The sequence below is a fragment of the Mirounga leonina genome, unplaced genomic scaffold (genome assembly GCF_011800145.1).
Source record: "Mirounga leonina isolate KUSES-001 unplaced genomic scaffold, KU_Mleo_1.0 Mir_454, whole genome shotgun sequence".
NCBI lineage: Eukaryota > Metazoa > Chordata > Mammalia > Carnivora > Phocidae > Mirounga > Mirounga leonina.
Window position 1 is genome coordinate 774,873 of NW_023270763.1, and position 26,030 is coordinate 800,902.

A 26,030-nucleotide genomic window follows, 5' to 3' on the forward strand; every position below is an offset into this window, starting at 1 on the left:
CCTTGCAGGAGGTCTTTATGCTTGACAGAGACATCTGCAGGATGTTCCCATCCCCGGGCTCAGGTGCATGGACTGAAATCCCTACCAGCGGGGTCCCGTGCCTTACGCGAGCTAGTCGTGTGAGGGCTGACAGGTTACTAGCCACCCCGTGCTAACACCTGGCAGCCCTCAGCAGCCGATGCCACGCCTTCCGCACAACATCGGCCTGCCAGCCGTCCCGGAGCGACCTCAGCGGGAGACGCAAGGGTGGCGCGTCGGGAGCCGCTGGAAGCTCCTCGGCCACCGGGACCACAGGGGCTGCGGCCACGGGCTGGGGTGAGTAGGCAGAGGCTATTTTTACGTGGCATGTCTTGGCTATTTCAAGGTTCGGATTTTTATTTATTTTTTTTAACACAAGAGGAAGTTGTACTTTCTCATGACTCACTTCTTTCAAAATGGTGTCCTCGGGCATCGTTAGGGCCTCGTTCACGTTACCATGTCATTCAGAACTTGAAAAGGCTAACAGTTTAGAATTACGTCTGGATTCTAAAGCTGGAAAGAACACTGATGTTAGTATTTTTCCACAAAAAATTTAACATAATATTTTCTGTTGAAAAATATGTGTATAAAACACGAATCTGAAAGATGTTAGATTTTTACCCTCCAGAATACCTTCAAGCTCACAGGCTCCTGACAAAACAGAAAGCTTGCAGGGACCACACTGGCCGCCTGCAGTGCCTGTAACCGGAGGGGCACCCTGCGCCCGACGCGCCCTCGTCCGACCAGACGCCTCCACTCCCAGCCTGGAACCAGCCTCTGTCCCCTGGGGGAGAACATGCTGGCCCCCATGCTGCCAACGCAGCGGCCATCTGCTTTATTCACACTCAGTAATACGAAAGATCATGCTCAGTTCAATCTCACAGCTTCAAAAAGTCACCAAGAGGAAGGTATGAGACCCATTAAAATGTGGTGATGTCCACGAACACCGCACAACGTGGCGCAAGCAGCCAGAACCCGGCAGGTCCTGCAGATGTGCAGACTCTGCCGGCCTTTCTCCCAGGCGATGGTGACTCCCAAACCCCGCCGATGCGGCAGGAGACAGCAGCTGCCTGCAGGACGGTCAGGCACTAGGGGTCCCTGGGACTGGGACTAAGTCCACCCCGACCGCACAAGAGTCGCGGCCGTGGCGGGGAGGAAGAGGAGGGGGCCTCTCGGGTCAGTCACCAACGCCTGCTGGACAGGTGCACGCAGGCGGTTTCAGGAGCAAAGGGAAGGGGAGCGCTGCGACATGACTAACACTGAGAGCAGAAAAACAACTCTGATTCCTAATGGACTTGCCCCAAATACCTGCTATTTCTGGGGTTTAAATTTCTTTCTGGAAATGCTTTTGTGAAAGTCCTAGGTTAAATTCTCTAAGTATAATTAGTACAGTACTCTCTAGGCTTAGGAAATCCAGCGCTAAGTTTTAAAAACAAGCAAGACCATTTCAGTTCCAACAAATGACGACGGGTCATCATCTAAAAGGTACACAAGACCTACTTCCCATGCTTTCACGCTTAAAAAAAATTGTATCAGTGGGTGAAGAAAAGCAGTTAAATCTGGAAACTTCCATAAAAATGTGTAGTGGGACCGAGCTCACTGCCACAGTATGGGAGAAAAAAGGCCAGCAAAAAAATGGTTAATGCTGGCCTTCTCAGGAGGCCGTCCAGCGGTGCAGAGCACAATGGGCGGCCCTGGGAAGCCTATAAAGCCTGCAGTGCCCCGGTGTCCAGAGCAATGACCGGCATTCTGGCAGGTCAGCCTCGTGCACCAGGCCTCCCTCCCCAGGACCACCACTCCAGCATTCTTCGACGGGTGGAACCAAGTCCAGAATCCCCACCACCCGAGGGAGAGCTGCAGCTACGCCTCCAGCCTGCCATGAGCACGTTTGCAGAGGCTGGCTGACAAGCCTTCCAAGGGACGGGGGAAGGGTCTGCTCAGAACCGGCCCAAGTTGGGGTGGCTGGCTGCGGTGCAGGTGAGTCTCCATCCTGGGTTCCTGGTTCTGCGTTGGGGGCGATGGAGACCGCCAGGCGGACCTGGCTCAGTGGTCTCGGGTAAAGTGCCACATGTTATGCTTACAGCTGGATGCAGACGGGGATACACAGGCCACGCTCTGGTGAGAGGGGCGTGGAGGCTACAGACCCCCTCCTCCACATAAGAACCCAGACATGGCTCTAATAAGCTCAGCGTGACTGTAGTTGGGGAGGCTTATGCACAAAGGTTCTTTCTGTAACGCACGCCGAGAATAATATCCAGTATTCTGTTGTATTTCGCTCAAGCAAGGGGCTGTCTCGCATTAGGACAATCAGACGGCTCTGTCTACAGTACCGCTCTTCAGTCACTCAATGAAAACACTCGCCCAAGCCACACGTCTGGGCGGATTAGTATTCTTTCACAAAGATACACACCCAGTAGATTTGACAAATGTGGTTTTAGTTTTCTAGAACTAGACAAGCAGTGGAAACGTGAAACAAAACGATACCAAACTGTTTCATGCTCATCTTTATAAATTCATGGTCAACACTCAGGAGAGTGCTGTGGCGGTAGGAAACGCACCCTACTTCCTATGTCGGTTCTAGGCCGCTATGAAATAGCAGTATTTGCCAAGGATCAAAGGACTCATGTACATGGGAAAGAAGTGCAGGACTTGCTTTAAAACTCTTTCCACACGGCCTATCTTGACAAACACAGGAACAGGACGAGTGTGCGTGGTGGGCTCCCCTCACCTTCAAGTCTTCCTCTGGAAGCACTGGAAACGGCCCCAAGTTTCCACATTTAGAGAGCAAAACAAGCACTCGCAGCACTTTTTACAAAGAAATTAAAAACGGAGGCTTTAAACGTTACAGATAGTATCTGGGAACAATGACATTTATGTGGTTCAAATTGGTACTATCTACTAAAGATGAATAAAAAAATGCAAAATAACTAATAAACTTATCATCACCGCTAAGCAAAGCTTACTGAATATTTTTTAAATAATAACTGACCCTAAGGCTGTGATTTATGTTTTTTTGCTTTTCTGCCTTTTTTTTTTTTAAGCAGTATTTTCAAGCATTTGTTCAATAAATGTCTAGTCTGGTTTGGCAACACTTCAAAAATGACTCCTAATGATCTCACAGGGTAAAACAAGAACTCTCAACAGAAAAACAATTCAAGTCCATTTTAATGTGCCAGGTCGGCTTCCTTGGGGTCTCTCTCATCCTCTGTGGCGGGCCCCCCCTCGATGCAAGGGCACCCCTCCCCAGCTGTGACGGCCCAAATACCACCACGGCTGCCCAGCGAACCCTGGCTGAGTCGCCTGTCAAGACCGCGGATGAGCCAGGCGTGGTGGACGGCCCCGTAGGCTAGACCTGTCAGCAGCAAAAGTCTAAAGGGCTTTGCTCAGGCTTTTTTTTTCCCCCAGGTTCTAGGTTACAAACATTACAAAAATATATTAGATTTTACAATAATTTATGAAAACATTGGATAAATATTTACTAAAGCCAGTACCATTTTTATGATTTTTTCTCTCTCATTTCGTATCATGAAAAAAGTTTCATTTGGGGCACCCAAGCTTAGGTCAGCAAAAAAAACAAAATAAAAAAACAAACTAGATTTCTTTTATCTGTTTTATTGTAAGAGATTCTGCTCCAGTTTCCACGAAGCATTCTGGGTCCACTATCTTCAGAGAAGCTGGGTTTTTCCCTTCCCATCTTAGTTCTCTTTCCAACAGCTGCTGAAATAAATTTTATTTCCTCTGCTGGCAAATAGTACTTTTCCTGAGATTTCCATACCCAACAGCCATGTTACTTCATAAGCCTGCTATTCAACTATTTTAAAAAATAGGCGTCCACCGCGCATTAGGATGACTCACAGTCCAGGCTCCAGTCAGACTGAGCGGCCCGGGAGCCCTGGGGACAGAAAACGGGGCATTTTCTATACTTAATTCTTCTTCCTCAGCTCAGTGACAACCATCTCTCTGAGACACTAAGGACCTCAAGTCCCAGCCTTCCCTTCACACGCATGTGCCTGCCCTCACCCTGTGGCCATCTGCTGCAGAGACCGTCCTCATCAGAAAGCCATCAGAAAGCCGTAGAGACTTGAACCAAAGACTTACTCCTGTTCTGTATGCTTCTCTCAGGTGCGCAGGAAGTGAGCGCCATCCGGTGGGCGCTGAACACTGTAGTCGACGCCCAGCAGACGCCCGGCAGACACCCAGAAAGAGAGTCTCTCGCGGTGTGGACATGGATAACCTTCTCCATTTGCTCAGCTTTCTGCAAAACAGACCCACACTGCTTCCGGTGGTGCCTGTGATGAGCTCTGCTCTTACAAACATCTGGCTCACTTCAAAGAGCATCACCTTTCTTTCTAGAGATGGATTTATCGTTTAAGTTGGATTTCTGCTGTGTGGCAAACCGTGAAAGCTGTGCATCTGGGGATATGGATGTGACTTCCCCAGTGCCCGCCTTGGGCATGGAGACGCACCCCGGCACCTCCAACAGCACCCCCCCAGAGCTCAACCTGTCCCGCGCACTCACTGGCACCGTCCTGGCGAACCAGACAGGAGAGCTCTCCGAGCACCAGCAGTACGTGATTGGGCTTTTCCTCTCCTGCCTGTACACCATCTTCCTCTTCCCCATCGGCTTCGTGGGGAACATCCTGATACTGGTGGTGAACCTCAGCTTCCGGGAAAAGATGACAATCCCGGACTTGTACTTTATCAACCTGGCGGCGGCTGACCTCATCCTGGTGGCCGACTCCCTGATTGAGGTGTTCAACCTGGACGAGCAGTACTATGACATCACTGTGCTGTGCACCTTCATGTCCCTCTTCCTGCAGATCAACATGTACAGCAGCATCTTCTTCCTCACATGGATGAGCTTTGACCGGTACATCGCCCTGGCCAAGGCCATGCGCTCCAGCCTGTTCCGCACCAAGCACCACGCCAGGCTGAGCTGCGGCCTCATCTGGATGGCCTCTGTCTCTGCCACGCTGGTGCCCTTCACCGCGGTGCACCTGCAGCACACGGAGGAGGTCTGCTTCTGCTTTGCAGACGTCAAGGAGATCCAGTGGCTGGAAGTCACCTTGGGTTTCATCATCCCCTTTGCCATCATTGGCCTGTGCTACTCGCTCATCGTCCGGGTGCTCATCAAAGCTCACAAACACCGAGGCCTGCGCCCGAGGAGGCAGAAAGCCCTCCGCATGATCTTCGCAGTGGTCCTCGTGTTCTTCATCTGCTGGTTGCCAGAGAACGTCTTCATCAGCGTCCACCTGCTGCAGCGCACACAGCCAGGAGCTGCTCCCTGCACGCAGTCTTTCCGCCACGCCTACCCGCTAACTGGCCACATCGTCAACCTGGCGGCTTTCTCCAACAGCTGTCTGAACCCCCTCATCTACAGCTTTCTGGGGGAGACTTTTCGGGACAAACTGAGGCTGTACATTGAGCAGAAAACCAACATGTCAGCTCTGAACCGTTTCTGCCACGCTGCCCTGAAGGCAGTCATCCCAGACAGCACCGAGCCGTCGGATGTGAAGTTCAGCAGCGCCGTATAGAGGCGGCCAAGCGGTGTCAGCACAGGCCCAACACTGTGTCACCCCAGGGCAAGGCGGGAGGAAGGGCTGGGCCACACCGTGCCCTGAGCCCCGTCAGAACTTGCCAGCCCGCCTGTGCCCCAGCTGTGGGCACACGTGGGCTCTGAGGAGCCCACACTGCAAGCCACCCTGACTTTGGGCCGAGCACACAGCACTGGGGCTTCCCACCCACATCACGGCTGCGGGGCGTGGGGCTGGCGTGAGCGGGCGCCGGGCATGGGGGCCACTCTGCACACACTGTGCCCCACAACAAAGGATGCTTCTCACGTTGGCCAATGAAAGCAAAACCAAGGAGACATTTTGGAGGCAAGACCTTAGTTTCAAGGTCGATCTGCCATAAATCTGCCACCCTTGGGAGACAGAACACACTCAGCGGATCTGAACTGGATACTGTGGTCCATCCCCCACGTCTGTGGCCTATGGTTTATTATGCGTACTAACAAGCGCACTCGAGTTAGAGGGGAATGGAGAAGCGTTTCTCCCAGGCGCACCCCTCAGAGCGGCCCCTCGCCGACAGCGACTGCGTGACCCTGAGCACTCGGGCCACCTCAGCTGGAAGGCTCTTCTGCAACCAGAGACCCCCCTGCTGTCCGAGTCGCCGGCCCAGTGCTGCCTGTTTGTGGGTGTCTCTGCACCTACACCACCAGGGAAGGAGCCCATGGGGGTAACAGGCTGGGGAGAAAGATGACGGCAACGTATACAGTTTTCCTTAAAACGTACAAAAGAAAAACTAGTGATTGCTAAGAACGTCCAGCCTTTCTCAATAAAACATAGTCACATCCTGATTCTCACTTCTCTGAGTTGTTCGCTGCGGGGGGGGGGGGGGGGGTGTGGCGCGCAGCAGGGTGGGGGTCCTTGAGCCTCGGCAGCAGAACCAGTCTTTACTCACAAGGAAACCCCCGTCCCTGGCGTCACTAAGCTCAGGACCCAGCCAGAGCTCCCTCATAGGACCAACGTCTAAACCCAGCCACTGGCACGCACCTGGCATCTCCAAGATGTCTGACTCTCTGCTGCACAACCCTGCATGCCAGAGCAAGCATCACGGAGATGCACCACATGCCCTGGTTCTTCCGGAAGGCTCTGTCCTATCAGCATCAGGTACGGTGCCTGCAGTAGCTCAGAGTGCTCACGAGGCAGCTGGGGGGCAGAGGGGCTTCTGTCCTCCAAGACAGGCCAGCTGGGGGGCCCTATCCTCTAATGCACGGGAGCTGGGGGTCCTGCCCTCCAGTGTGGACTGGGGCTGGGGGTACCAGCCTCTAATGTGGGCTAAGACTGGGGACCCCTGGTCTCCCTTTTGGGCTGAGACTGGGGAGCCCTGGCCTCCAATGCGGGCTGAGGCGGGATCAAAGTGAACCCCACTCCTCCTGCCCCACATGCTCCATTCAGGGGGCCCACCTCCCCAGAACAGGGGGCCCTCAAGGATTTTCACACAGGCAGGGCTTCCTGCGGGAGAGGCGAGACAATGTTTAGGTAATAGGGAAATGAGCCATTTGAAGTTTCAGTGGTGTTTATGGGTGCAAATCTTCAAGAAAGAGAGCATCCGTCCCAAGTAAATATTTGCGTCGACCAACTGTCACCTTGCAGAAATGCCATCTCCAGCACCCAAGTCCCACTTCAGACTTACTTTCCAAACAAACATCCCCGTTGCAGGAGCGGAAAACCAACCGGCTGCTGAGGACGGTTCCCATGCGCTAGGAGCTCTGCTGTGGGGAACACTGCTACCGGGTAGCCGCATGAGCTCGCCCGCGGCGCTGTCGCAGGACACCCACCCTGCAGCCGAGGTGAGGGGAGCAACTCCCAAGGAAGACTCCTCCTTCCACCCTCTGCCCCCCCAGAGCCTCCAAAAGTCACGAGTCTACGTGAGGTACAGACACCGCATTGATGCACCTCATCCTATAAAAGCCAGGAGAGGTTCTAAGATGCCTTCCCTCACGTATCCTCTGAGTCCCCCGTGGAACAGCTTCTCAGGATGGGCTCTGCCCCAGCCCAGGGCCTGGTCAGAGCAGATGGCCACGCCAAGGACCCGGCCTGCAAACCCTGCTCTTTACCAAGTCCCCGCTTTGACTTCAGTGCTGACAACTCCAAGTTGCAGAGCGGATGCACAGACTGGCACCCCAGCCGCGAGCATCTGACTATGTGCAAGGGTTCATCAAACACACGCACCATTCCCAGTGTGAAAAGCAGTGGCAGGGAGGTGTCTGAAGACTACACAGAGCCTGGAGACCCAGGCTGTTTAGCTGCAGCTCTTGAGAAAGAGTGGGGAGGCAGACAGCACATCAGGGAATCAGGCCTGCTCTCTGATCCTGCCAATAAACCCATGAGGCACACACTGTCCCCATTACTCAGAGTCCTGAACTGCTTGAAATCTTGAATGGTAATGAGGTAGCCAGGAACTGACCCACAGCCTATGTCTCCAAAGCCCACGTCCCTTCCTCTACAGCACTCGGGGATCAAGAGGTCAATCAGGGTCACAGGCTCAATCCTTTCCCAAAGGTGCACCAGACGGGACATTCTGGGCAGGGAGGAGTGGAATGGAGAGCCCCTCCAAAGATGTCTGGGCAGGAACTGTGCCTGGCCAAAGCCCCAAAGCATCGGTCAAGGGCAGGGACCTCCTATCCCCAGGCAGCCCTCCACATGGGCTGTCATCCACACGGCGGACATGGCTGTGAGAGCCGGAAAAGGCCAGCCCTGCACTCATCAGCCATCTCCTGCTCCTGAACGGCCTCACCAGCAGGTCTTTCACAGCTGGTGCTTGCCCGGGGCACAGGTCCAACAGGGCCAGACACAGCTCCTACCTCTAACCTTTCGAAGCCCATCTCCTGATGTGTAAACTGGCAGCAGAACTCCCCCAGAGAGTCCACTGGACGGTCACTAGAAGGGCAAGTGCAAGGTAGAGATCCTGACTCAACAGAAAGGAATTCTTAGCCCAGGCTGGACAGGCGGCCTCTGGAGTCTTCTCTGAGCCCGAGACCCTAGAGCCCGCGCCAGAGACGACGGAGCCTGTGTGTGCAGGCTGCCTGGCCCATTCAAACGCAGGCCATTCTCAGAAGCATTTGCCTGAGAGCGGAGGCTGATTTAATTATTTTGTCAGGAACACCACAAGATAAAATCAAGGCATTTGGTTGCCTTGCTGTTTCCTGGTAGCCTGGCTCTCCCAGGCACTGATGCTCTAACCCCACCAAGAGCTCAAAAGTACGGAGCTGGAAGCACACAAAACCCACTGGTGCTAGCACCGAATAGGACTTAATAATTTTCTTTGTGCTTAATAATTAACTCTTGATTATGAGGGTGACACTTCCCAGACCCTGCATCCCCCTGGGAGGGGTGGAGGCATTTGGGCCATTACAGCCTCCCTGGGACGTGCCCTCTCGTCTTTCAAGGTGGTACGGGTGAAGCAGTCCTGAAACTTCTACACACATTCTGAATGGAGCATGTTCGTCACTGAGCCCAGTTGTTCTCAAGCGGACGGCAGGAGATGCAACGTGGAAGGGAGGAGGGCAGGCAGGGAGGGCCCCGGGGTTGATGGAATTGGGGATGTCCAGAGAACCCCGAGATCTCTAAACTAAGAATATGTGCAGGACGGCACACGGTGTGTGCACATGCGTGACCTTATGCTCTCTAGCTCCATCTGCTCCAAGAGGCCAGGAAGGGCCTGAGCGGCTATGGGCCCAGCAGCACCCAGGCCATCCCCCTGAAAAGAAACCAGGCTCCTCAGAGAAATGGCCACTTCAGGCAGGGCAGGAGTACAAGGTGAGCCCAGAATGAAGAAAAGCTTCAAGAGAACGACAGAGTCACATTAAAATGACACGGGGACCTACCTGAAGGGATCCCACTAGCCAAATTCAGCATCAAGACAATTATAGACTACTGAAAGACAAGAATCCATGCGTCCATTCCAGCAATGAATACAGGTAAACATAACGTAAATGAAATGAACGCAGAAATAAACAAACAGAGTACAGTCACACAGAGTGAGTGAGCCTTGCCTGCCTGGGAGCGGAGGGCTCCCACGGGCTGGCGATGGGGGCGGCTACTGTGGCGGTCTCAGCGAAGCCCGGGACAGGTGAGAATTCCTAACGGAGGCTAAACCCAGGACACCTGATGGAGCAGGACATCTGTAGAGGCTTCGTGCGTCCCGTCCGGCCGGCCGGCCGGCCGGCTGCTTCTGTGTCAGGGAGACAGGCACCACATCACAGAGACGGGACGGCCCTTCACGGAGAGCCGACAAGGAACTCCCATGGGCAAGGGTGGTCCAGATGTGGACCCCAAATAGTACACGACGTCTCCATGTCCTATCTGGGATTGTGACCTCAACCTGGACAGGAAGAAGTATCAGAAAATCCAAAATGCGGATGGGGTAATGATCCAAAACGTCACGTCAAAGAGACAAAGAAAGGCAGAGGGAGTGTCCCAAATTAAGACAGGGTAAAGAGATAAAGCAACTCAGTGCAGCATGTGACCCTCAACAGGACGTTCTGCTAGAAGGAAATGCTGCAAGGATACTGTTATGGGGCCAGGGGACAGGAGGAACTGCTTGGTGCTGAGAGCTGTCCCGCGGTACATGAAATAATGCTCTTCTTCTAAGAAAACACACAATTCAGTATTCATGGCTGGGGCATATCCACAGAAAGACGCAGACTGAGGACAAGCATGCACACAAATGTCAAAGCAAATGGGACAAAAGGTGCAGAATGTCCATTCCAGGCCTGGGTATAGACCCAAAAGAACTGAAACAGGTGTTCAAACAAAAACTTGTACATGATTACTCACAGCAGCACCATTCCCAATAGCCAAGAGGTAAAAACAATTCAAAGGCCCACCAACAGCTGATGTTCTAGCCGCCAACAGATGATGGTCTGGCCACACAATGGGATCCTATTTGGTCACATAAGGGAATGAAGCACAGACACCTGCCACGGCGTGGACGAACCCTGAAGACCTGAGGCTCAGAGAAAGAAGCCAGACGTGAAGGGCCATGTGGTCTATGACTCTGTTCAGCAGGCCCATCTGCAACGACCAGAAGCAGGCAGGGGGCGCAGGGGCCGGGGGAATGGGGAGGGACACTAACAGGAACCAGGGTTCTCCGGGGGGGGGGGGGGGGGGGGGGGGGGCGAAGAAAATATTCTAAAATTAGATCGTGGTTAACAGTCAAATAACTCTGAATACACTGAAAACCACTAAGTACACACTTTAAAAGGGTGAATTTGCATTACGTAAATTACGTCTCAAAGAAAGCTGCTGTTTAAAAACAACCCCCCCCCCCCCCCCCCCGGTCATGTGTTCCCACAGCGGTTCTTCCCTGCTCAGACACGGGCTCGCACCTGTAAAACCACTCGGTGCCCTCCAAGGCAGTGCGGGGTCTGCCGGCGCTCTTCCCTCCACCCACCGGGCGCTTCACAGGTGCCAGGAACACCTGCCAATGGGAAGGCTGATCCACCCAGGGTCCCAGAAGCTGCCTTCTCCTAACGAACACTCTCTCCTTGCACACTGCCATGTAGTTCAGGCTTTACTTTCTTTTCCATGGTGGGAAACTGAGCATTTGGGGTGTCTTCTGACATGCTGGCAAATTAAAAACAGACCAACAGAACTTGAATAAGAAGTAAAGCTGAAGGGGCACCTGGGTGGCTCAGTCGGTTAAGCATCTGCCTTCAGCTCAGGTCATGAACCCAGGGTCCTGGGATCGAGCCCCACGTAGGGCTCCCTGCTCAGTAGGGAGCCTGCTTCTCCCTCTCTCTCTCCCCCAACTCGTGCTCCCTCTTTCTCTCTCTCTAATAAATAAATAAATCATCTTAAAAAAAAAAAAAGAAGTAAGGCTGAATTTACTAAGGGCTGAGAGGAGTGGCCAGGCCGGTCAGGCAGGGCCAGCAGCCCGAGGGCGCCAGTCTCCGAGGCTGACTCTCCAGCCTCCAGCTCAGAAAGGAAGCAGGTCAATGGCCACCTCTCTGCTGCGTACTGTGCTGGGGCACCTTCACAGGGCCAGCTGCTCAGGACCCTAGCAAACAGAGGCTTCCTTACCAGACCTATTCTTACCCACACCTGGACTATGCACCTTCTGTTTGGGACAGAGCCCCCCCCTGGGCAAGCGGAGGCTCAAGATGCATGACACCCATCATGTCCCTGTTTCTCCTCTCAGGTCAGGTGAGCTGTCTGAGCACCGAGGTCCATCCCTGCACCCATGCTCATCACCTGAGCCAGGGAAGAGAAGCCTGCGCTTCTTCACACGACCCATCACTGAGGCCGAAGCCTGCTGTGGATCTGATCGGTGAGCACTCCACCTTCGCAGCTTCTGGCGGGTCGGGGGTCAGCCGCCCAGCAGTCGCCAAAAACTGGAAGGGAAGGAGGGAGGAGGGTGGTGTCATGGGTAAAATGCCCACCAGGTCCCAGCCTCTCCCTCCCTCCCACCCTCCCGAGTGCCCTACCCAACCCCATTCTATCCACAGGACAACCTACAGGACGGTGCAGCCACCATCAGTCAGCAAGCCCTTGCCAAAGATAGAAGAGTCCCAGATAAGTGGGGTGGCCCTGTCCAAGACAGCGGGACAGCCACAGGGGGACCCGCCAAGGCAGGGACAGACACAGTACCCACTTCCAGGAACACGAGGCCTGGCACAGCCCCATCCAAGGCTCCCGCCCTCCCCGATGAATGGTCCAGGCCAGTGAGCATGTGCACGGCCTCAGGCCTCACCTCCACACCCAGTTCTGTGTCGGCAGAAAAGTGTTGGCAGCTGTGAGTTAATCTGGTTTTTGCCATTGTCCAGTGGGCGGGGGTTCTCGTCTGGGAACAAGGGTTTTAAAAGCCAAAGAAACACAAAACAAAAGTGCATCAAACCTGACTGTAATTCTAGGCCTTTATCCCAGGGTGGAATCAATCTAAAACTTATCACAAGACATCAGCTGTAGGGAGTCCTGGAAAGATGCCAGTTAGTATCAGAAAAGGCCACGTCCCCTAGTCTCTCGCGGGGGGGGGGGGGGGCCGGTTCTGCTGAATGCAGACATCTACTGACAGGAAGTCCCTTACAAGTTCCTGCGCCTTCTTCCTTCCTCCTGCCCCTGCCTGGAGAGTTCCTAATGTGCTCGCCCACCTTCTGCCTCCCGGCCCCCTTCTCCTGGGACCTGAGCTCTGGGAGCAGGGGGCTGTATGAGACCCCACAGCAACGAGAACAAGGCTCTGCGGGAAGCACTTGCTACGCAGAGGAAGGAAGACCCCAGCGGCGGCTCTCAGCACCTCAATGTGGCTCTGAATGGTCACCTGGAGCACGAGTGAGTGCTCAGTGCCCACCCCCCACCCCAGGAGGCCAGGCCCTCCCAGGAGGGTCACAGCCAACTCCTGCAGCCAGCAGGAGAGGTCGGAGACACAGCCCCGCCCAGGACACTCAGTCTTCAGCAAACAACACAGCTTTTCCCTTTGCGGACTCAAAAATGTAAATTCCCCCAAATGAAGAAAATCAGAGCAGGCCCCTTCAGAGTCCCGATTCCTCTGAAGAGTGAAAAAGCAGAAGGCTCTTGCCCACGAAGTCACTGCACAGAACTGCCCCAGAGGGACTGCAGTCTATCCCCTGGGCTCAAAGACCGGATGGAAGGAAAATACCCAAATCCGCCAGGTGGCCCCATCAACCTGCCCCCGGTAACAGTGGACGCGGCTCGATCAGGCCACATACATCATTTCTACACCTTAAAAACACAGGAAACCTGAAGGCATTGGGGCGGGGAGGCGCCCAGACCAGTTTCTAGAAGAAAGCAGGAAATAGGGGAGGGGAGTTGCAATGTCCGGAGGGCACCCGTCACCCCACGTGGCCCACAGTGAGCCGAGGCTGCAAAAGGCTGCGCTAGAACTACCCCCAGCTGACACACTGGTGGCCCGAGCCCCGTATCGCCTTCGTCCCACCCCTGCAAGTGCACACGCACACACACACACATGTGTGTGCACTGTATGTACGGCAGGCTAGAGACCAGACGCCCTCAGTGCCGAGGAGCGCACAGCTGCCCTGCGACGGGGGGCTGGGGAGCCAGCCTGGGGCAGGCGTTGAGGTGGTGCTCGTCTGCCGCACCCCAGACCCGCTGCAGGAGCCGACATACGCTTCCGGGAGGACACGGCCATCCCAGGCGGCGGAAATGCCCGGAAAGATTTCTGAAGCGCGGTGACCGGGAGGAGCGGGAAGACGGCCGGGGACGCAGCGAGAGCAGCGGCCGACGCACGGATGCCGACGGGCTCCACGCTGGAAGACCACGTGTGACGCCTCAAACAACTGCTTATCGCACTTAGAGAAACAAGCATCAAACTTGAAAATATCTGCAGGGAACATAAAACTATAAAAAGAAACAGGAAGTAGAGCGAATATTCCGAAAGCACAAACTTCCACAATCTCCAAGTCGTATGAAATAGATCATTTCAAGAGCACCGTAACTACTGAGGAAACTCAATCCACAATGTAAAAGCCCCTGAAAAAGAAACCTCCAGGCCCAGAGGGTTTCACTGCTGACGTTAACCAAACATTATAAGAAGAACTGACACTAAATACCCTGATTCAAAATCAAAGACAGTACAAAAAAACCTGCAGATCAGTGTTCCTCGTGAATACAGATGCAAAAGTCCTTAAAATGCAGGCAACAGAATTCAGCACCACGCAAATGTCACTAGCTACTGGGACCACAGAGGACACAAGGCGGGTTCAACGTTCAAGGACCCCTCAGTTTCGCATGCCGTAGTACACAGGCCGAGGAAAAATCACATGAAAAATCACAACTGATGCAGAAAAAGCACTAGACAAAATTCATGATAAAACCTGAGAAGATGAAAAGAGGAGAGTTTCCTCAACGGAATGCCGAACATCTACGCAGTGTGGAATACAGCAGAGGGGAACGGGACCCCCAGGTCCGAACCTGAGTGGGACTGCCGCTGGAAATCGCTGACCGACGGCAGCGCTCAGAGCAGCCCCGAGGGAGGAGGTAAGGAAGACCGGGAAGGGTGAGGGCCTGAGCCAGGATGTGGCCGGGCTCTGGTATATGCTGAAGTCGCCAGGACTCGCCGACGGACTGGATGGGGGTGGGGGAGGCAGCCGGCATCAAGAGACAAACACAAAGAGGAAAGGACACGCACGGGGACTCCCTCGTGCGAGGACCCGGAGTCGTCAGACTCACGGACAAAGAGGGTAGACGGTAGGGTCCGTGCGTCACGGAGACAGGGTCTCCGTGCGCGGGGATGGAACGTTCTGGAGCCGGACGGGGAGCCGGCTACACAGCAGTATGGATGTGCTCGGTGCCCCCAAACTGTGCCCTGAGAGTGGTGAAGATGGGCCATTTTATGTTACGTGTATTTTACCAGAGTAAGAAAGAACAAATACAAGCATTTTGCCTGAGCAACTGGAGCAGCGCTGTTGTCAGGGGAAGGCTGAGTGAACGGCTCTGGGGAGAGCGAGGACTTGAGTCTCAGTTACGTCTTGAGTTCCCCGCTGGACGTCCAAGCGGGACACTGAGTGGGAAGCGATTTGGGGTCTGAGGGCTCTGTGCTGGGGCTGCATGTCAGAGTGGCAGCACCTGCACCTGGAACCGAGTCACTCAGGAGGCCAGCGCGGGAGCTCAGACAGCAGGCAGCCAAGCACCAGGCCCCAGGTCTTCCAGCACAGAGTGCATGCATTTCCCAAAAGCTTTGAAGCTGGGTAGTTCAGATCTTTGCCTTTTATTCCGAGGCAATTTTTCCTCTAAATACGAAACCATCAAAATATTAAAAGCCCACAATGAGATGTTACTCAAACATACAATATTTCTAAAAGTCTGACGAGACTAACTGCTATAAAAAAGGTCTATCGTGAATTCTCGTCTGCTGCTGTGGGAACGTCATTGGGTCTGCACTTTTGAGAGGTCACTGGGGGTGTGCCAGGCTGCTTCTCCAGTGGTCCCAAGGGTCCCCACGTCCCGACAGCCATGCCCTTGTGTGCGGGCTGGACCCTGCAACATGCTTCTAACCCAGAGACTGCAGCAAAATTGATGGAAAATCACCTTCGAGACCAGCTATAAAAGATCATGATGTTCCTTTGTGTGCCCTCTCTTTCTCTCCCACTTTGACAGAGCCAAGTGCCATACCGTGAGCTCCCCACGGAGAGGCCCACATGGCAAGGCGTTGAGGGCAGCCTTTGGCCAACAGCCGGCAAGGAAGCAAGGCCCTTGGCGTAACAGCCAGTGAGGATGAATCCTCCCTATAGCTGGGGAGAGAGGGTGGATGCAGATGCCCATGCCCGGAGCCCCATCGGGCCTTCAGGTGAGACCACAGCCCCAGCCACACCCCACCAGCAGTTTGAGAGAGACTGAGCCCCAAGACCCAGCTAAGCCCCACCCAGACCCAGATCCACACAAACCTGGTTATTTTAAACCACTGAATTTCGTACTAATTTGTTACATAGCAATAGACAGCCATGCTGCGGCTTTATCTAGTGGAGATGAAGGTCCACCAATCCCAAGACCCTGCAATTCCACAACTAGGTATACAGCCCCAGGGAAACATGTGCACACGTGTGACAGGACACACGTGTGAACGCACTGATCCCAGTATTGTTTATAATTGCCAAAACCTGGAGACAAGTCAAATGACCACCACCGGAATAACGGGTAACCATGGTATATTCACACACAGAAAAAATGTACACTCCAGAGCCACACAGCAGCGCACGGCTAACGAAAACCAATAAAGTTCAGCTAAAAAACAAAACAAAACAAAACACGCATAATGCAAGTGCATCCACATAAAGCTCAATACAAGCACAAGCAAACTGCATACTGGGAGAACACCTGAGCAACACAACTCTGGAGAAAAACAAGGAGGTGACGACAGGAAGAGCCGGCGTGGTCCTCTGTCCTGAGCTGTCTGTGGCCTCCTCTAAGCTGTGCGTACCCCCTACTTGTGTATCTCAAAATAAAAAGGGAAGGGGGAGGAGGAACAGGAGGGAAGGAGTCCACCACAGAGTCCGGTGATCCGCAGCCGTAAATGAAACCTGCAGCTGCTCAGTTTAAGACCAGAGGCTCAAATGAGAATTCACTAAGAGTCACTACCAGCCCCCAGGCTAAAACGGCCTTACTTCCTCAGTAAAAGCAAAGGAGCATTGCAAACCCCACCCCACACTCCATGCTCCTGTTCTTAAAGGTTAAGTCGGGTAAAGGCTAAGATCAGACAGGACGTTGATGACACGAGACACTGAACTAGAAACTTCAACAAAGAAGAGGAGCATCATCTCCTCCATGCCTCAAAACACCATCTGGAGAGAAGAAGTCTCCCCTAAAAGGGCAAACTTGAGAAGAAAGAAGAGGTGTATGTATGCAGGGGGTCGACAGGCAGGAGGACGGGCTGGGGAAGTCAGGAGAAGAGACAGAAACATGCAGCCTTTGTGCTACCCAGCTCCTTCCCCGCCCTGAACTGACTGCTTCCCCGCGTTTCCTGGCTCCCTCCTTGGGGTTGGGGCACCGGCGCTGCTCCAACCCCCTGCAAGCCCAGGGACCCCCACAAGCCGAGCCTCTCTGCACCCAGCCACCCCATCAAGCTTACATTAGTTCATTCCCCTACAAACACCTAGAAACATTTCTGGCCTCTTGCTTCCCTTAAGCTCCAGAGATGTACAATTTTGCCTTAAAAACTCTTAAGTACAGATTAGTCCACCAGTAATGAATACAAAAACTGAGAAAAAAAAAAAAAAAGACTACATTTTCTATTTGTTTTTTATTTTATTTTATTTTTAGAGGAGGGTGGTGGGGGAGAGAGAGAATCCGAAGCAGGCTCCACACCCTGAAGTCATGATCTGAGCCGAAATCAAGAGTCGGATGCTTAACCGACAAAGCCACCCAGGTGCCCCAAGACTGCATTTTCTATAAACAATTTATCCTGAGGGAAGGACCTGCCTGCTGGAGATGAGTGAACTCCTTCTCCCTAGCTGGCTGCCGGCGGACCGGCTCCAGGGCCGGTCCCCTGAGTTCATTCTGTCCCCAGACTCAGCTCGAGCCGTGTGGCTCCTGGGGTTCAGTAACAGGCCACTTACTACTCAAGCGAATGCCCTGCCCAGACACGAGCACTCCAGGTCTGCTTTCTCAAAGTACAATCCTCCTTGTTTGTTTTTCTTGAAAAAAGTTCTATTTTCTTTTTAAAACCAAAGTGCCATAAGGCTGTGTGAACCCAGGACAGTTCTAATTTTCAGAGGGTTTACTTGCACAAGCTGCCAATGTGGGAGCTGAGGGTGTTTGTTTTAAGAGGATGCGGGGGCAGCAGGAAAGACAGAAAATACCACAGGTTTGAATTTCTTCCCTACAAAATACATACTACAGGGAAACTCAGTTTATATGCTCGGGAACATCTCCACCCTCTGCTCCAAGTTACAAATATATGATTCCTCTTCAGACATGCTGGCAGCAACCCTGCTAGCCCGAAGAGCAGGGTAAGGGCGCCAGGCGGCCCGTGCATCCAGCACCGACATTGCAGCCCAGCTGCTCGGCAACACCTGCGTCTTCGCCTGGCCTGGGGACGAGCTGCAGCTTCGAGAACAACTGACCGCCGTCAGGCCCTGCACAGCAAGGCGCAGCCCCAGGCTCTCGGGCCAGGAGCACTGCTCAGCCAGGGCCTGGAGGACACAAACTCGCGCGTGAACGTGGCCGCGCAGTGCCAGGGCGCTCTGTGAGAGCGGAGCCTCACACACACACACGAGCATACACACATGCACATGGGGATGTGTGAGCACTCACACGCATGTGCACGCACACTCGCTCTCAGGCTCGTCAACACTCCCCTGTGCATCACCCACGTCCTGGCTGACTAGGGTCCCCCAAGCCTGCCCTCCGGGAGCACACCGCCCGCTCCATCTGGCATGGCGGAGAGACCCCTCCATCCTGAAAACGATGGCAGATACCACGTGCCACTGGGAGAGGCAGGCACTCGTGGCTGCCGACATAAAACACGTGACCCGTGTCTGGTCCTCGGGAATGGCTAAGCTCCTTCAACACAGTCTACCCTCACAGAGCGGCCACGCAACCCAGTCTTTGCACTTCATGAGGGACCGTCAGCCAGAAGCAGAAGCCGCTCTGTGAGACACCGCCATCTGCCCCCCACACGTGCGAAGGCAGAAATCCGGCATCAGGTGCTACCAGTGCTCGTTAGGACATGTCGGCACAGAGACAGACGTGGTCACCATGGCATCCCGAGGCTGGGAAGGCTGTCATCATTCAGTCGCACAGATCATCCCTCGTGTTTCAACTCCCCAAGTGCAGCTATACCATCACAAGTTTGCCGATAAAACTGCTCATGAAGCCTGACTTCCTGATGTGAAATCTGAGACGTATGAAATCCAGACCCCGTTTTCATGTATTACTCGGTTAAAGGAACAAATCACAGCGCCAGGTACTGAGAGCCTACCACAGGCCAGCACCGTGCTACGCGTTTGCTGTGTGCGGTCTCAGGTACTCTTACTGCCCCCTCGAGCTGGTGCGCGATCACCCCGACTTCTCAGACGCGATGCTGGGACACAGAGGGGTCACTCTGCCTTGGGTCAGGGGGCAGGGGGAGCAGGAGGGGGTCTGATCCCACAGCCAGACTCTACTAAGAACCTACCGGCCTTTACAGTAAAACGTAAACGGAACACCAATTCATAAAAGTGCCCTGAGCAAATGAGAGATTCACTCAAATCGTGCCTATGCTGCCCACACATTAATGCCACCCTCCCCGAAGGAGGTGTGTCCTTGTGTGTACCACTTGTTCCAACAAGCAAGGAGCGACGACCGCTTCTTCAGCACTCACTGGCGGCAGGTGCCATGTCACCCCTCAATCCACCGCCTCCGGCATCCTCATGGCCGCCCTGCACCACCCCCGCATGACCTCCATCTGACAGTGATCAGAGAGAAGCTGGTGCCCCAGGCCACACCCCAGCCCACTGCCCTGCTGCAACCCAGGTCTAGCCAGCAAGCCCCTAACACTAAGCGCTGCCCACAGCCCTCCTCCCTGAACTTGACAATGAGGTGATCGCGCCCATGACAGACTCCCCCGGGGCCCATTCTCCCCTTCCTGCTTTCAGGGACAGAGCCCCCAGGTTTCGACCAGGCTCCTGGCTGCCCAGCTGGAGATGACAGTCAAGGCCTCACCCATGGCCAGACAGGAGCCGATGACTAAGGTGGGGTCAGCAGAGCGTGAGCAGAGGGCAGCCTGAGGCTTCCCGGTCATCTCCTCCGTGAAGACGAGGCCACTGGCCCCACTCCATCTGTCCCCTGCCCCAGAACCAAAACACTAGCACGGTGAGCCACCACTGACCACACAGCAGGGACAGCACACCAGCGGGGGCAGAGCAGTAAGATGACCCAGGCGCAGGTGCCTGGACAACCCAGGCCTGGGCCACTCACCCCTGGGCTCTGGAATAAACATGTAGCCTGCCTGCTTAAGGTACTGAGTCTTGGGATCTCCGTGTTAAAGGGGTCGGTCTACACCCTGATACATGTGCGTAAACCTCATGCTCAGATCCTACTTTCTGGTTCCTTCCCATAACAGTCATGGAGCCCATCTTGCACCCCGAGCGCCATGCTCCATCTGCGGTATTCCCAATGGCGGCACCCGGACATTCATTCCAGCCTGCTGATGTCCTGCAGTCACACATATCCATCCTGCCCCGGAACCACGATCTGGTACCCGGCCAGCTGGCCCGGTGGGGCAGCGTGCCTGGCTTCAGGTGGCAGCCATGCTTAGTCCTGGAGAATGTGCAGGGCTCTGGGACCAATGGAGGCTTCAGGGAGGTAAGGACGGCATCGCCCGATCAACCTGATGGTCACTGTGAGCCAGGCCCTCGACCTCCACTGTGATTCTTAGCCCATCAGCATGAAGTAAGAACTAATAAATACCTAGGAAGTCTGATATCCACACCTTCGCAACCGCATTTACTTATGTATCTGGGCAAACTGCAGTATGGCTTCCTCCAGGTTCATAAAAGTATATTCCTGAGAGAGGACCATGCAGCTCAGCCGGAAAAAGACCATCCTATGCCATTAAAACTTACCAAAAGAATGGCAAGTTTAAACTAGACACTGTTTATACTCCTAACAGCAGGAGACATGAGCTCTGTGCCTGGGAAAACCATCTTCAAAGCAGCAACTGTTTTCCCAGCTGTGAATACTTCATCCTGGGAAATCTTTTCATACCATTACAAAAATAATTTTAAAAAGATTGAACAAATATTCAGCCTAATCTGCCCATTCTGGTATTTTAGACCCAAAAACTGGAGAACTGCCTTCTGTACATTGTCTGATTAGCCAGTGACTAATCTTTCTTATGAACATTAGTGAAGGTTCTAATGAAATAAGCTTCCTTAAGTAAATGTAGCATCCACTCAACTGGAAACAATAAATTTAGTGGCTTCCTTTGAACAGCCAGGAAGTGCAGATAATTCCAGCAGAAGAAGGGGCAAGGCAGGAAGCACCCCACTTCTGCACGTTGTTTTATGAATACGTGCAAACAAACAGAAGAAAATTGGTTCTGATGAAGGGGATGGCCTGGTGGTCATGGGCAAAACCAGCCGGACAAGAGCATGCGCATGTCACAAGTCAGCTCCTGGCACCTCTGGGGCAGAATCTCCCATAAGCTTTAAAACTCCCAATGTACACCAGGACGGAAAGTTTCAAGGCACAGACTATATGACAACCCCCTTCTAAAGCCAAGAGAAAAAAGAAGAAAAAAACCCAAAAAACAAAAACCAAGCCACTGAAGCAGAGATTCATTCAAGAGACCAGGTTCCCGGCCGGCTCTGCTTTCCTAGGCAAGGAGAGGACAGTCCCAGCCTCGGGCCTCCAGGGCTGTCTGGGACAAGGGAGTGACAATGCTGGCCCTCGAGGAAAGCAGGACGGAGCCGTCCAACCCCGGAGGGCTGGGTGGAGTGTGCCTCAGTCTCCAAAATGGCAAAAGGACTACTTGAGGGTGAGACTGTGATCCTTACCTCACAAACTGTGTGATGGAGCGACGTGCACCCTCCTGGAAGCCAACCATGTCTTTAAAAATACTTACAAATATGCTAACGTACCAAACGTTTCTCTCTCAACTTCTCCATGTTTTCTGAAAATTTTCACCATGGGTGTGTTTTATTTTTATAAAGTGTGGGTTGGGGGGCTTTATTTTCAAAAATTAAGTTAAGAATGGTATGAAAAACGGCCATGTATAAATCAAGTGTGCATGAAGAGCTCAAGTGTGGGAGAGACACATCCTCAGATCGGTATCTTAGGAATGGCAGGGACACTTAAAAATGGAACGCGCTAGGGGCGCCTCCCTGGTGCAGCTGGTGGAGCGCCCGACTTTTGGTTTCAGCTCAGGTCGTGATCTCAGGGTCGTGGGACCGAGCCCCGTGTTGGGCTCTGCGCTCAGCGTGGAGTCCGCTTGAGGTTCTCTCTTCCTCTCCCTCTTCCCCTCCCCCTGCGCGTGCACGCATGTGCGCGCTCTCTCTCTCTCTCAAATAAATAAATAAATCTTTAAAAAAAAAAAAAAGGAAACACACTGGATGTCAGAAGGGTGGAATGGGGGGGGGCTTCCTCTGTCAAGTTTCCTTATTCACTGTTTTGATGCGATTTGTCCAGTAAACAAAGCTTTCCCAGGGCAAACACTGCGTGCACCTATTGGAAACGGCCTGTTTTCTCGTTCCTGGGTGTTCGGAGACCCGGGCAGCACCACCACCTCAGGCAGCGAGCAGAGGCCCCCAAGCCCCAGCGCGGCGCAGACGCAGGTGCCCCAGCCCCTGCGGGACACTACCGAACTCTCTCTCCTTTGCAAAGACAGGCAAGTGAGTTGTTCCCCCAACGTGTGCCTGGGCGTCGTGGACAATCCAGACCACAGCCAGAACGAAGTCTCCAGAAACGAGCCGGTCAAGAAACAGGCGAGTGCCTGCCACGTTCCTGTGTGCTGGGGGCGAGGGTGATGAGTGAGCAGATGCTGTCTGTCCTTGGGACATGTGGCCAGAGGGTGAAGGAGAGGCTGAAAAGCATGGACACAGGGAGATGGAGGGCTGGAGGCCACCACAAGGTTTCAGCGGTGAGCTGCTTGCGGTGAGAAGCACCGTGTGCATTAGAGAGCTCCAAGAGCCATGAAGGAAGGAGGACAGGGTGGAAGTGGTCAGATCCAGGGTGTCCCTGACAAGTGCAGAAGAGTCCCACGTGGGGAGAGGGGGTCCGGACCGTGGCATCTGAAGGCACAGGCCCCTCCCTCACGCTGCCACTGTAGCGTCCAGGGACAGCTAAGTGGAGGAACAGTGAAGAGGAATCAAGTCACAGTGCACGGCCCGCAGGGAGCCAGACTAGAGCGCCCCCAACCCCCAGCCCTGAAGGGCAAGGGCCCCGGGTCAGTGGCTGCCACCAGCCTCTGCAGGGGAGGGATGATCTGCTGCTCCCCACTGCCACGGGCCGGCAGGAGGAGGGAGGTGGGGAGAGCCAGTGGCCAAGAATGACAGCAGGTGGCGTGTGCACTGGCCGTGAGAACACAGATGTGCAGCCGTCTGTGCGTGCCCGGCCCTCCCCGCGCACCATCGCTCCACAGCCCGCTAGAGCGCGTCCCCGGATCATTCCCAGGCTGCACTGCAGAGTCTCACGGAGAAAAGATACCAGGATTGTCCTTGTTTTTCATCTTTTTCCCCAGCCAAGTTTTCCACTAAAAGAACACTGCTGGTTCACAACTTGTAGATGCCTGAGAACTCCCGGAGACCTTTCCCGTCATCCGCTGCATCCGCCGTGTCCGCCCTGTGAAACACATCTCCCATCTCCTGCCTCAGCTTTAGGCAGCCACGACCTCATGCCTCCCCTTTGCTGGGACTCGTGGCATCAGCATGGGAAGCTGCCCGTCCGGGCCCCAGGCCCCCAGCCCAGCAGAGGTGGGGCTCAGCAAGCCCGTTCCTGCCCTGGAAGCCAGCCTTGCTTCTCTGGTGGCTCGCTCGCTCCCATGTTGCAGCCCGGCTGGTTTATTCAGCACACCGCGTGTGAGTTTGGGACTGGATGCACCCCTCTTTGATATTCACGCTGTCATCTACACCACAAATTTCTCAGCCATTTTATCTTCAAATACTGCCCTTCTTCCACCTTCCCTCCTCTCCCTCTGACCTGCCCTCCTGGGTTCCCCGGCAACACATCACTGTGCCCAACTGGGCATGTGCTCACCTCTCTCTTAGCCCGGTCTGACCCACCCGTAACTCCATGATGAGAGTTTTACTTTTACTATTTCAATTTGACTCCTTTCAACTCTTCCCATTTGTTCTCAGGCTAGAGGGAAAAAGGACAGAATGCTGACTCTCCCGTTATCCCCCAAACACTTTAAGCCCATTTAAACTCTTCCAGGCCCTCTGCCTTGTGCTTCTTATGAATTCTGTCCCCTGCCTTACCTGCTGACTTTGAGGACAGGTCTTTCCTCTTACGGACTGTGCTTTTTCAGGAGGGCTGTTCTCCTTGGGAGACCCCGTGGGGTGGTTTGCATTTGTCCCTGCTGGAGGGTCTGTGAATTCCACTGGTCCAAACAAGTCTCCTTGTGAGTTTCTTGACCAGGGGCTCCCATGCTGTGGGTTGGTGCAAATTTGGGTCTGGCTCTGACATACACCGTTGGTTTGGGATTCTAATTCTGCGTCACAGACTCTTTCTTCACCCACCCTGGCTTCTTGCTATGTCTGCCCAATGGGTAGGATTTTCTAACTCATGTGTGAAGGACCCATGGCTCTTGGCTTTGGGGCAGGAGCTCAGTTCCACTATCTGCACATGAGTACACACCTCGCGTGGCCATCTTGTTAGAACAGCACCCTTATAGGGGCGCCTGGGGGGCTCAGTCGTTGAGTGTCTGCCTTCAGCTCAGGTCAGGATCCCAGGGTCCTGGGATCGAGCCCCGCGTCGGGCTCCCTGCTCGGCGGGGAGCCTGCTTCTCCCTCTCCCTCTGCCCCTGCTTGTGTTCCTGCTCTCGCTGTCTGTCGAATAAATAAATAAAATCTTAAAAAAAAAAAAAAAAAAAGAACAGCACCCTTATAGTGGAGGCCCAGTTTTGATGCCGTTCGGGCCACCAGCTCCAGCTTTGCTCACCAGTCTGGCTTTGAGCTTCTTTATTTCTTGCACACTGCTTGCTTTTAGTTACGTCACATAATTCTGTTGGCACATTTCTTCAAGCATGTTTATGTGTTTGAAGCAGGAGGTATTTCTCATGTCAGCCCATCAACCAGACTGATAGAAATCATATGTATATAGTGTGTGTGTGTGTGTGTGTGTGTGTACGTATTACCTCAAATTTCATCACAGGCTGAAAACCGTGGGCCAACAGGTCACCTTGGGAACATAACCTACACAAATGGTATGGAGCCCTTCTCTGGTCACTCCCACATGGCTACTAACTCCAAGTTCATTCTCCTAACGGTCACAGCTCACATGCCACCCGACTCCCAGGTCAGCATGCAGGCTCACAGCTTCCCTCAAGTATAGTGAGTGTAGCTTCCAGGCATGAAAACTAAGAACGTTTAAGTGACGCTCACAGTTTTGGGGTGAGCGTCAGAGCCTGGACTGGAGCTGAGGATCACAGCCTCTCCCCACCACCAGACCCTTGGTTGGGACCGGCTTCCGGGCTCCATGTGTGACGACATCTCAAGGTCCTGCACATAACCTGGTGCAGACGCCAGCAAAGACACCTTTCTGTCTACCAGGCAACCGGTTCCCTCCTTCCCTCCTTCTTCTGAGGGGACCCAAACCACAAGCATCGGCTCCCCAAATGCCACTCATGCCCCAGCACTACACAGTGTGGGGGCCACACCAGAGCTGGTCTCATAGGGCCGAGGGACTGTAGGCAGGCACACAATACAGCCCGGTCCGGCCAGGAGGCTGAGCAAAACAGACCAACCAACCAGTGGTGAGTTGGCTGCCAGGCACTCCGAGGCAACAGGGGAGAGGCTCAAGCAGTGGGCCAAGTACTTGGCCTGTAGGAGGAATTCACCCAAAATGGCATGTGCTCATAATCCTCACACAGCCATTCTTTGCTTCCCCTCGAAACGCCTTAGAGGGACCAGACATATATAAGAACGCTCATCACCAGTGAAAACTGATGTGGAGATGTTGGGGCTTGGAGCTGACAGCCCAGAAAGACTTCCTGGGAAGTCTTCAGTGCAAAAAGGTGGTTTTTATTAAAGCGCGGGGACAGGACCCCCAGGCAGAACGGGTTGCTGCTGCCACCGATTGTGAGGGGCAGCTGATTACATTCTCTTATCTTGGGGGACATAAAGACAGGGAAGTTTCCGAAAGGATTTCCCTATGCTAAAGAAGACTCCCAGGATCCTGGAGGCCTAGCTACTGTCAAGCTAAGGTTGTTTTTCCCTCTAACAAGGCACTATAAGATGGGGCGCTTCCTGGAGGAATGTTCTATCCTGCCTGTTTCAAATATCTGTCAATGCGCTGCAGGTTATAAGGAAATTTAATTTTATCTACATTTCCCTTTGC

At 53.8% G+C, this 26,030-nt stretch overlaps 2 protein-coding genes across 2 annotated transcripts in view; one reads left to right on the forward strand and one right to left on the reverse strand.

The window, feature by feature from the left end:
• CUNH7orf50 (chromosome unknown C7orf50 homolog) overlaps positions 1-26,030 on the reverse strand; it is a 128,884-nt gene that overhangs the window by 80,616 nt on the left and 22,238 nt on the right. The window lies entirely within an intron of this gene.
• Positions 1,912-6,376, forward strand: GPER1 (G protein-coupled estrogen receptor 1). Its single transcript, XM_034988224.1, has 2 exons — positions 1,912-1,995; positions 4,141-6,376. Exon 2 carries the CDS (start codon positions 4,374-4,376, stop codon positions 5,550-5,552), a length of 1,179 nt encoding a protein of 392 aa, XP_034844115.1. The 5' UTR covers positions 1,912-1,995; positions 4,141-4,373; the 3' UTR covers positions 5,553-6,376.